Source organism: Trachymyrmex cornetzi, unplaced genomic scaffold, assembly GCF_001594075.2.
Source record: "Trachymyrmex cornetzi isolate Tcor2-1 unplaced genomic scaffold, Tcor1.1 scaffold1354, whole genome shotgun sequence".
Lineage (NCBI taxonomy): Eukaryota > Metazoa > Arthropoda > Insecta > Hymenoptera > Formicidae > Trachymyrmex > Trachymyrmex cornetzi.
The window spans coordinates 132318-143896 of record NW_017295933.1 but is presented as its reverse complement, the minus strand read 5'-3'; the positions used below and the strand labels follow the sequence as shown (position 1 = coordinate 143896).

The window sequence follows — 11579 nt, the reverse complement described above, 5'->3', positions numbered from 1 at the left end:
AGTACTATAAATGGCTGCCAAGTCATGCAATTGGTTAGATTGCAACAGCGAATCAGAATGCATAACACTGATTGCGCCTCTCTGATAAATCTAGGACTCTAGCGGTGAGTAACAAAAAAACAATATACAGAATACGAAAGTCTAATGCAGGGTCTACAATAGAAGTCATAGCAGTCGTAGGATCTTAAGTCGTAGAAAATTGACCAATCATAGTCGATTATTCTTCTCATATTCTACTGTGATTGGTTAATTTTCTACGACTTAAGACTCTACGAGTGCTACGACTTCTATTGTAGACTCCGCTTCAGGGCCACTTTCACCAAGCTCAGTTAACTTAACCAGCCTAGTAACTGTAATAAAATAGAAAGAGATAGAAATAGTTCTATCTCTTTCTATTTTATTACAGTTACTAGACTGATTAAGTAAACCGACGATGGTAAAAGTGGCCCTAAAAGAGTAACATAAACTCAATTGCGCGTTATTGTGCGCAGGGCCTTAATTAATTACCTTCAGGGTAAAGGTATATCCACACAAACTTGCATAGCCGCATAAACGTATGCATAAAGAATATTATCCAATCACATTTTATGTACGACTTTAAAAGAGAACTGCAATTGGATAATTTTCTTTATGCATATGTTTATGCGGCTATGCAAATTTGTGTGGATATATCCTTATGTTCAGATTCCCACCTGAGTGCTACCCAAGTATCATTCCATTCTTATTATTTATCGAATGTTAAACAAGGATGACATAACACCCGGAGAATACCCAGGTGGTAATCCAAATATGCTTCAACATATAGATTAACCATGTGCTTGTAGGAGACAGTTTTCTCCGTTTAAACCAGTTTAACAAAGTTAGTTTTTATAATAAGTATATTCACACGCACATTTAAGCGGGGAGCACAGATTCTTGCATAACGCATAACACATGAGGCATAAGAAATTGAACCAATCAGAGTTCTTTATTTCATAGAAAAGAAGGAAATGAAGGACTTCGATTGGCACATTTTTTATGCATTACGTGTTATGCGTTATGCAAGAGCTGTGCTCCCCGCTATACAGACATCGGCGAAATCCGCAAAAGAAATAAATTTGCGCAACAGAAAACGGCGGAATGAAGCCACGACCAATCACGAACGTTCCGCCAATTCCGCGAGACCGCGCCATCAGGAAAATTTCGGAACGCACTTTTGTACTCACATATGTATCCTTTCTACACCAGTGTAGAAAGTTCAACTACAAAGAACAGACCTATGATTTGACGTTTTCACTGGTTTTCACAGCAAATTGGTCGAAAAGCCGCGGACGGGAAGCGTAATCGCCGATTTCTGTATTTTCTGTATAAGCGAACATGGCGCGTGGTAGTAGTGCTGGTTTTGACAGGCATATCACGATCTTTTCACCGGAAGGCCGGCTGTACCAAGTAGGTAAGGATCAAAAATATTTCAGGGAATAGTTATCATATAATCTGCATCGTCGTTCGTATAGATCGCCTATTTGCATTTTATACAATGACTCGACGTGATCTGCATTTTGAAATTTATTAAAGCGCCCTTTTTCCTTGTATCTCGTGCAGAATACGCCTTTAAAGCTATCAATCAAGGTGGCCTGACGTCTGTAGCCGTCAAAGGGGTCGAGACAGCAGTTTTTGCAACACAGAAGAAAGTGCCTGTAAGGATCTCCTAAACATCTTCCTACTAGTACTTTAAATTTAGTTTCTTCCAATTCTTTGTATACCTTAGTAGCTTAACATTTTATTAGAAATGATAATTTAGTATTTAGAAATTATAATGATAATTTAGTATTTAGTTTCAGTTAATAATCATATTTATATCAAAGTAATATATTATCTTCGTTTTTATAGGACAAGTTACTTGATGCATCCAGTGTCACTCATGTATTTCAGCTGACCGACTACATCGGTTGTGTCATGACTGGTATGATAGGTAAGTTTGGAGAATTTTTAACTATGCCAAATTTAACGTTCTCTTTCTAATAGCAAATTGGACACATTCAGTAGACACTGTTACATATTAAAGCTGTTGTGCACTCTTATAGAAATGTAAAAGAGCTTTCATATGGACTGATATTTTTTTTATCAGACATTCTGTATTTTCTGTTATACTTATTGGTTATGCGACATGTCTTACATAGAAAATATCAGTCAATGTGAAATCAGTTATTTTAAGCATTAAAAGCACTGTTCAGTATTTTTAGTAATAAATTGGCTAGTATTAAATTTCTGTAAAGGCATAAATCGATGTAGAAATGTGAGTTTATATAAATGTAGAAACAAATTAAACTGCAAACTCCTAAAAATATTTTATTGTGTTTAGGTAAAATATATAATTCGTAATTTGAAATATTTGCATTTTACTTTTATACTCAGATATAATTGCACAACAGCTTTAATATACATCCAGTTAAATTCGTTGTAATTCCTATTCCACAGCCGACAGCAAGTCTCAAGTACAACGTGCGCGATACGAAGCAGCTCATTTTAAATACAAGTATGGCTACGAGATACCTGTAGACGCTTTGTGTCAGCGTATCGCAGACATTAGTCAAGTATATACACAAAATGCAGAGATGCGACCTCTTGGATGTTCCATGATGCTTATTGCATATGACAAAGAGAAAGGTCCATGTATTTATAAGGCCGATCCAGCGGGATATTTTTGTGGGTATAGAGCTATCTCCGTTGGAGCAAAACAAACGGAAGCTAATTCCTATCTCGAGAAAAAATTAAAGAAGAAACAAAACTATGATTACGACGAGACTATACAACTAGCCATTACTTGTCTGTCTACAGTCTTGTCTGTAGACTTTAAACCAACTGAAATTGAAGTAGGAGTTGTATCAAAGGACAATCCCAAATTCCGGTAATTTATGATAGTTTTGATATTAATATTTCATATATAGATAACAAAATTTTATTTTTCACTGCTGTACTTTTTTTTTTATTAATTATTTTTCTATTACAGTATACTGACCGAGCAAGAGATTGATAAACATTTAACCGCAATTGCCGAAAAGGATTGATAATGTTGTATACAATTCATAAGAAATAAATATGTCCTGCCTAACACACTTTTTTACTTAATATTTAATGAACAAGATTAAAGATTTGTGCAGAAAAAGGTTTATCGCGTTAATAAACGCTGCTGTGGTCATGTCAAAAAAATTTATTTCTTTTATTATATTATTAGCCTTAATAATATTAAATTTATAAAATTAAAATGATTCTTAGATTATTACTTTCCTGCTGCAGTTGCCAGTGGATTTCTCAGAACCAAAATGACAGAATCTCCACGTAGAAACATTTTTGGAATAAATCTGTCTTTATTTACTGGTTTTGCCTATTTGTAAATAATTAATAATATAAATATTAATAATTTATATAATCTATATTTACTTTTTTATTAATTTTTTGTTAGACTTACAATAGAGTGTGTCTTCCAACAACCGACACAAATGACAATGTGACATAATTAATCATTACATTCTTGTTTGCCAATGTTAAACAAAGATGACATGATAACTGTATCGCACTGTCGCTTGTTGGAAGGCATACAGAATATCTTAAATGTATTAGAATATTTACTTGAAATATCAGTTAATTATATCCTTTTCCTTCTAAATTCAAAACTTACTCAACAATAGACTCAATTTTTCATATTAAATAACAATTATATGATTACACACACACACATACACACACATACGTGTGTGTATATATATATATATGATGTATCAAATAATTCAGCAATAAATATCAGATAATTTGATATAAATTTATACCAATGAAAATAAATCTAATTAAATAAGAAGAATTCCTTCGTTTAATCCCCTGGCAGCAAGCTATGTCATTTGTCATTTTATCGTCAGCTTGCTATCAGGGTCAAAGCTGACTTTAGTGCTTAAATATTTCTATGTAAATTTATATACATAAAGGTTTTGCTCATAAATGCGTTTTAAGAAAAAGATTTTGGTGCATTGTTTGTAGAATCAGATATGTATGCGATCATACAGAAATATTGAAACACTTAAGATCTACTTTGACCAAATATTTCTCTTATTTAAAATAATTTATAATTGCTGACTATCCAAAATTTAAAATATATATATATAAATTTTAGAATTACGTTATAATAAGATACAACTTAAGTAATTTGCTAGAAATACATGATCACACATACTTTCTTCTTGCCTTTTCCTGTACGTGGAAGTTCTGTCCACATCTCTTTCACATTTTCTAAAACCATATTGCAGTGTCTGTCAAAAGCTTTTACTCGTCCCAGTAGCTTTTTATTGTTTCTGCAGTTTATTAATACTTGGGTATTATTCTTGACTGATTGTGTTAAAACTGAGAGAGGTCCGGTGTTAAATTCTTCCTCTTCTCTTTTTGCTAATTCCTCTGGTGTCATCTCAGATTTTGGTTTGGTTAGAGACGACCTGATACACAAAAAATATCAATAATATATCATATGATATATAATACTAAAAATGTTTACTCAACTTTTTATGCATTGATAACTAATAATGCAAATAAATAAAGTTATGCATGCTATAATTGAGGTTATCCTTAATATAAACAGTGATAGATTAACACTATGTAGGGAAAAATCAATAAAATTGTACAAGATATAACAAAGCAAGTACTTAACTTACATTTTGTGTTGTTTTTGTCAAACAGTACCAAATATTATCAATTCTTTTGCGATGAAAAGACTAATTCCTTTTTTTTTCGAACGATCGTAATTACCTACTGCACACTGAACGCGACCAAACGCGACGAGCGATGACGATATCCAATGAAAGCTCTGCTATGCATCATCACGTGAGAAAAAGCAGAACTTTCATTGGATATCGCTCATCGCGTCCAATATGCAGTAGACATTATGGCGGTTATGCCTGCTACATTGGACAATGGTCAGAGCACCGGCTGTATGGTACAGATTACGGCCAGTATAAACGATCCTTTAGCAGTCTAGTATAATAATATAAAGAAGTCTGTGATTTAGCTCTGCTCATGTTGTCGCCAATTGTTACTGCATTTCGTCGATATGATAGGTTTTCCAAGATTTTCTAACCTGAAGATTAATTTTTTTAATGTCTTGTTTTTCACGAAGTAGATTGACGCTTTTTCTTCTCAAATCTTTGTTTTTACGCCCATGCAATGGAATAAACGTATTTTTATCATTTTTATCAAAATGAAAGACGAAAGAGTTAAAATAAACAATTGTATAAAAACATTGTTTATATCCTCGTATAAAGCATATTTGATAAAATTCCGATTAACTATAATATCTATATTTTATTAATATAAATAAAAAAATTATTTATTCTTAGAATTTTTATTAATTTTGTAGCTGTTTAGTATGATTGAAACAGATTAGATAACATTAATTATATGTTATACTCAAACACTATCGTTAAACAAATTTGCTAGTTGAGTTAACTACTGTCAAAGTTTATTGATTTAACCGGAAGAGAGCTCACAATAAAATTTTTCGAACTATATATAACTTGGTCATCCTTATCTTTTTCTATTAAATAGTAAGAAAGTTACATATTCTCTCCTCTTCCATGAACTTTGATTCAAATTTTATTTATCGCGACTGACGTAAGATTATACCTACATGTCGATATACCCGTTATCTGCACAGAAATGTGATTCATATAAACACGAAAGAACAATATTCAGTAATCATCAAGCATAAAATTTCTGTCACGGAATTTTAGTTATTTACTGAGCTTTTATATAAAGATGTCGGTGAACGGTAAGTGCGATCATTATTATGCTATAAACATTTAATATTATATTATCATTTTTAATGTGAGATATATTGATAATTAATTTTTCTTTCTTTTCTAAAAAAGATAGGCACATTCTATATTTATTAATAATAAAATTTTATCCAATTTTTTAAATTAAATAATATGAAATAGAAATTATATTATCATAATATTCTGTATTATAATATTTTCATATGACCTAAAATATACAGAGAAAAGATTATCTAATCAAATACGCAAAATGATGAAGCATCTAATCTGTTATATAATATTGCAGCTTTAGTATAAGCTGATATATGAATACAATATATTTCTCACAAGATTCTTTTTTTTATAATTTTAGGATATTTCTGATATTATTTTGATATTGAAGAAATATCCTTTAGAATCTAGAATGGATCGTCTAATTCTATGAATTTGTGATAGATGACGGATTATTGGAAACAAGCAAGAATGAAACAAAAGATGTATCAAAAAATAACATCTCATCAGCATTTGATCCAATTGGTTAGATACAAATAATATTTTTCAATATCTCTATTAATAATTATTTTATTAAGATTTATTTTGCAGAGCATCAACATATAAGATATAATCCATTAAGAGGAGAATGGGTATTAGTGTCACCACATCGTATGAAGCGACCATGGGGAGGTCAAATAGAATGTAATACAGACGAGGAGTTTCCAGATTATGATCCCAATAACCCACTTTGCCCAGGAAACGTTAGAGCTAGTGGAGAAGTTAGATTTGATCTATATTTTGTCTGTAATATACTATAACATCTGTGAGTTTTAATGGATTTCCCAATGTTTTACTATAGGAAATGAATATTTCATTCTTTCTTATGTATGGGGGTTCCAGATGCAATAATTTATTTTCTATGATAAAATGTTGGAATATCTATTAAAATGTCCCACCTTGTACAAATAACGTTTTACTGTTTTAATTCATATCATTAAAATATTAAAATTCTTTACTTTAGTTGATAAAAGAATGCTTTGCTATTTATTTTAGTATTATATCACTTGTTTTTTTATTAATATTGGTATTGTATTATTCTTCATTTATAGAAATTTCTTTGACAACAAAATTTTTAATTTCACTAGAAATTTGAAATGCCTATTACGGTCAAAGCTGGATCTTCGTTGCCTTAAATAATTAAATCTTGAATTACTAATATATACTGTATATGTACTATATATACTGTATATGTACTATATACCATATTGTAGTCTTTTTCAAATTGCGCGCCGAATTGTTTTTTCGGACTAAATAAACGCAATTAAAACTACTCTAGCAATCGCGAATTAAATTCACAAGCAATTTAATAATTTGATGCTACCATCAAGCATCATATATTATAAAGATGTTAATATGTTAAAACTGTTAATAAATTTATTGCGAAAAATATTACCTCGGCCGGGACTTGAACCTGGATTTCTTGTATTCCATACGAGCCTCGGTGGTCTAATGGCTTAGGACGCATCAAATTATTAAATTGCTTGTCAATTTAATTCGCGATTGCTAGAGTAGTTTTAATTGCGTTTATTTAGTTCGGAAAAACAATTCGGCGCGCAGTTTGAAAAAGACTATAATATGGTATATATGCAAGTACATATATAGTATATATTAGTAATTCAAGATTTAATTATTTAAGCAACGAAAATCCAGCTTCGACCGTAATAGGCATTTCAAATTTCTAGTATTGATTGTGTTTCTCACATATACGATCTAAAATAAAAGATATTGTTTTTTAATTTTAAATATTTGATATAACACCAGAAATTTCATAATAAAGCAATTCATTTGATCAAATCCATTTTCATTATTAATGTATGAAAATTAATTAACAATTAATTTTTTTATATGTTATGTTTTGTTCAATTGCTATTAATTCATTGAAGAGATTGATGTTCCGTACTACAGGTAACTCCAATGTATCGAAATACATTCTCGTTCGTGAATGATTTTCCTGCTTTACTAGAATCGGTACCAAATCCACCGAAACCTGATGATGAATTGTTCCAAATGGGATCTGCTAAAGGTACCTGCAAAGTGATGTGCTTTCATCCAAAGTCAAACGTAACAATAGCGTTGATGAAGATTCATGAAATCAAAGAAGTAATCAAACAGTGAGTAACATTGTACAAAAAATGTGCATTCAGAGGGATGTTATTAGTGTGCGCATTATTTGTGTTATTTTATCTTTATTGTTTAATGTAAAATAAGAATAGAATAATACAAATAGCGCTAATAGCGTCTTGCCGAACACATTCTATGTATTCGAATAGTCATTACTTTTGAAAGATAAACATTGTATAATGCAACAGGTGGATCTACGAGATGTTGGATTTGGGTAAAAAATGGACCTGGATCCAGATATTTGAAAATAGGGGCGCTTTGATGGGCTGCAGCAATGCACATCCTCACTGTCAGATATGGTCCAGTTCGTTTTTACCGAATGAAATTAGAATAAAAGACGGATATCTCAAAGATTTTTATACACGTAACAACAAACCTCTTCTTATTGATTACATGCAGAAAGAAATTTTAAAAAAGGTTGGTTATTATAAGTAACGCCAATTTTGATATGATATGGATATTACTAATATTGATATAATGTGAAAAAGCTCAAAAGTAACGAGATTTATCTTTACCATCTAGAATCATTTTTTATTCAACTTTAATTAAACTTAAATAAATTTACAGGATCGCATTGCAATAGAAAACCGTGATTGGATAGTTGTAGTGCCATTCTGGGCAGTTTGGCCATATGAAACTATGGTATTACCCAAAAAACAAGTAACTAGAATGCAAGAATTATCAGACAGTCAACAAGAATCTCTAGCTGTCACCATGAAGAGATTGTGTACAAAGTATGATAATCTCTTTCACTGTTCTTTTCCATATTCAATGGGATGGCATGGTAAAGAATAACAATCATCAGATTCTATTTATTATTTACATATTATTTTAATCTAGCATAATTTACAACTACTGATTCATTAATATATAATTAAAGGTGCTCCAATGGGTTCACACCAGAACCATGATTATCCATATTGGACTTTTCATGGAATATACTTACCACCTTTATTACGTTCTTCTACTATAAAGAAGCACATGGTCGGTTATGAACTTTTAGCTCAAGTACAAAGGGATCTAACACCAGAACAAGCAGCAGAAAAATTAAGAAACTTACCAGATTCTCATTATAAACATCCAGAAACTAGTCTAACTATAGAAGAAATAAAAAAATATTCCAATTAGATGATATATATACATATATATATCTAAATAAGAAATACAATATATATTTTCAATAACCATATATATAAAAATCTATAAATGTAATAAATTTTTATATTACATTGTCTTGATGATAATATTCAATAAAAGATATATTAAAAATATGTTATATCACATGCACGCACACACACACAACACGTGTGATACAATTTTCATTTAATATATTAATATTTAGGAAACTTGTTCAATCTTATTACTCCAAGCATGGATACTTCCAATTATCTCTCTTATTTTTAAAGTATCTTCAATAAACATCTTTTTCAAATATTGAATAGTCTTTTGTGAATCATTTCCACGTCTGCACATAAGATATACTGCAAGAGTAAATACAGTCTAAGATTAACTCTATCAATCGCATAAAAAATAATTTAACAAAAAATTATATACAGAGATAAAATATATCTTACAATCCACTGAATGATGCTTTTTTGCATCTTCTTTATGTTGTCTTTTATTAGCTTTAAATTATGATCCTTGCTAAGCTGTGTGAAAGAAATATTAATGGAATCCTATAAGTGGCAGATTTGATATTCTTCAGATGAACGTACATCGATCATTATGCGAGATTTTGATTCCATTTTCATGATCTTATTGTATTCATCAACTGAAACTCTTTCTTCTTTCTTTAATAAATTTAAATTGGGATCTTTATCGTTAGCTTTTGCACCACAAAATTTTTCATAGTCTATTAACTCGTGTATAACGTGATGTTCCCCGCAAACCGCACAATTTGTATTTTTTGAACATAGCGTACATTGTGGAATTTAGTTTCTGTGCCATCAAATAATAAAAGTCATCCTGAAGTTACGCTAGACATATTAAGTATTATTTTTAATGTCTCCAACACAACACACACAGTGCTTGCAACACACCAATCGTTCCTACACCTAGTATTCATCATGAAAAATAAAAACACTAATATTCAATTGTAAATCAAAATCTTTAAAAATACTTCCTATTTTATAATAACAACTGCATTGTGCAAATACTTATAATTCATTCACTATGCTCGTGCTTAATCTCGTGGCTCACACGCCTGCACACCTTCTTCTTCTTTTTCTTCAAAATTGATGGCACTCGCCGCAAAAATCGCGACGATTCCGGTCAGAATCGTAAATAAATCATGTAACCAAAGTATAATACATCGGTTATCTCAAACCGGTGAATGGGACGAAATAATAATGTAATCAAGACAAATAATGTAACACAATGCACAGTCGAAGCCGGAAATACTTTTCAAAAAATGGGTGAGGTGATGCATACGTTCGTCCCACTCGAGTGGTCTCGCGAAACTGACACCATAACTGCCATGATATGATGATATTGGAAGACATGACAGTATCAAGAATAATTTTAAAGAGACGTCTTAAGTATAATCGATATGATAGCAGTATATTCAGCATCAAAATCGAAATTTAGTTATTATATTTGATATATCTTGACAATATATAATAAGAAATAATATTTTTCTGAGATGTTACATTAACGTTTCTGGTTTAATCGGTATAATCACAGTACATTCAGTATGAATATTGAATGTTAGCATGATATCATATGCTGTCTGGGTTATGTCATATCTTTCACACCAACTTCTTCCAAAAAGATCTGCCGACTTTCAAAAAGATCTACAAATTTCGTCGTTTAAACCATATTCTTAGACAATTTGTTTTCCACGTCGCAAATGAGTTAATTTAGCCTCTTTCATTCGTAACAGTTCACGTAATTCAGTAATTTCTGCTACTAATTCGTTCTCATTTATATCTATCGATATATTATCCAGTGTGATGATGATTGTACAAAAGAATAAATGATAATAAGGTAAATATTAAGAAGACCCCCTTCACTTCAAATTTTGATAAAAATATACTCAATCGATGCATTTTTGCATGAAACGAAAGATTTAGGAATTTTGTATATTTTAAATTTATAAAGATTTCTGAAAAAAAAACTTAATTTAAAAAAAAAAATACTTAAACTTGTTTAGAGTTTATAAGTTTTTTTGGGAAATTACCGAATGAGAAATTTTAAAATATTTCAGAATTCACGTGTATAAAGACCGAATTAAAAATAGAAAAATAGAAATAATTTAGATTCTCAGCATTTTTGAAAAGGATTGTTATTTGTATTGAAAATATGTAAAAAATTTTCTAAAAAATTATAAAGTTATGCAGAAATTCTGTAAAAAGTTACGTAAAGAATTCTAACAAAAAAAATTTTTATACAATTAGCTATGTTTTTATCATGAAGCACAATTTAAATAAAAAAATAGGTATTTAAATTGAAAAGACGTATATTTAAAGAACATAAAAATAAAGATAAATAAGATGTAAGTTTACCATAGTTTAAATGTACTATACATTATTTTTAAGAATTATTTTTTTAATTTATAATTAATAGCGGTTTTTAAAGCTCGTTTTAAAAACCGCTATAAATTAAAAACAATTCTATATATATATATATATA

At 30.1% G+C, this 11579-nt stretch overlaps 3 protein-coding genes and 1 pseudogene across 5 annotated transcripts; 2 read left to right on the top strand and 2 right to left on the bottom strand.

Annotated features, from left to right (window-relative positions):
• Window positions 1–1238: 1238 nt before the first annotated feature.
• On the top strand, window positions 1239–3089 carry LOC108770827 (proteasome subunit alpha type-6). Its single transcript, XM_018522552.1, has 5 exons — window positions 1239–1432; window positions 1582–1676; window positions 1870–1951; window positions 2458–2887; window positions 2990–3089. The coding sequence occupies exons 1-5, from the start codon at window positions 1357–1359 to the stop codon at window positions 3045–3047; spliced, it is 741 nt and encodes a 246-aa protein (XP_018378054.1). The 5' UTR covers window positions 1239–1356; the 3' UTR covers window positions 3048–3089.
• An 83-nt stretch (window positions 3090–3172) lies between these two features.
• On the bottom strand, window positions 3173–4812 carry SmD2 (small ribonucleoprotein particle protein SmD2). Its single transcript, XM_018522553.1, has 3 exons — window positions 4677–4812; window positions 4205–4460; window positions 3173–3364 (listed from the first exon to the last, which is right to left on the bottom strand). Coding segments are annotated over exons 1-3 (363 nt in total). The 5' UTR covers window positions 4679–4812; the 3' UTR covers window positions 3173–3259.
• A 96-nt stretch (window positions 4813–4908) lies between these two features.
• Galt (Galactose-1-phosphate uridylyltransferase) lies at window positions 4909–9077 on the top strand. 3 transcript variants are annotated; one of them, XM_018522558.1, is made up of 8 exons: window positions 4909–4957; window positions 5675–5788; window positions 6231–6311; window positions 6378–6547; window positions 7734–7939; window positions 8138–8366; window positions 8517–8733; window positions 8830–9077. In XM_018522558.1, the coding sequence occupies exons 2-8, from the start codon at window positions 5776–5778 to the stop codon at window positions 9075–9077; spliced, it is 1164 nt and encodes a 387-aa protein (XP_018378060.1). In that variant the 5' UTR covers window positions 4909–4957; window positions 5675–5775. The 3 variants fall into 3 exon arrangements, with proteins under 3 accessions (XP_018378060.1, XP_018378059.1, XP_018378061.1); XM_018522557.1 differs by having other exon boundaries at window positions 4915–5078; XM_018522559.1 differs by lacking the exon at window positions 4909–4957 and having other exon boundaries at window positions 5451–5788; window positions 8517–8683; window positions 8830–8942.
• Window positions 9078–9287: 210 nt separating this feature from the next.
• On the bottom strand, window positions 9288–10450 carry LOC108770825 (adenylyltransferase and sulfurtransferase MOCS3-like; annotated as a pseudogene).
• Between the last annotated feature and the right edge of the window lie 1129 nt (window positions 10451–11579).

What these genes read in the sequence shown, in the direction of transcription:
- LOC108770827 (XM_018522552.1), top strand. Translation starts at nt 1,357, where the DNA reads ATGGCGCGTGGTAGTAGTGCTGGTTTTGACAGGCATATCACGATCTTT. An exon ending in CAACACAGAAGAAAGTGCCT is followed by an intron (nt 1,677 to 1,869) that starts GTAAGGATCTCC and finishes TCGTTTTTATAG; the next exon opens with GACAAGTTACTTGATGCATC. An exon ending in TGTCATGACTGGTATGATAG is followed by an intron (nt 1,952 to 2,457) that starts GTAAGTTTGGAG and finishes CCTATTCCACAG; the next exon opens with CCGACAGCAAGTCTCAAGTA.
- SmD2 (XM_018522553.1), bottom strand. An exon ending in CAGGAAAAGGCAAGAAGAAA is followed by an intron (nt 3,365 to 4,204) that starts GTATGTGTGATC and finishes ATTTACAAATAG; the next exon opens with GCAAAACCAGTAAATAAAGA.
- Galt (XM_018522558.1), top strand. An exon ending in ATCAGCATTTGATCCAATTG is followed by an intron (nt 6,312 to 6,377) that starts GTTAGATACAAA and finishes TTTATTTTGCAG; the next exon opens with AGCATCAACATATAAGATAT. An exon ending in ATCAAAGAAGTAATCAAACA is followed by an intron (nt 7,940 to 8,137) that starts GTGAGTAACATT and finishes ATAATGCAACAG; the next exon opens with GTGGATCTACGAGATGTTGG.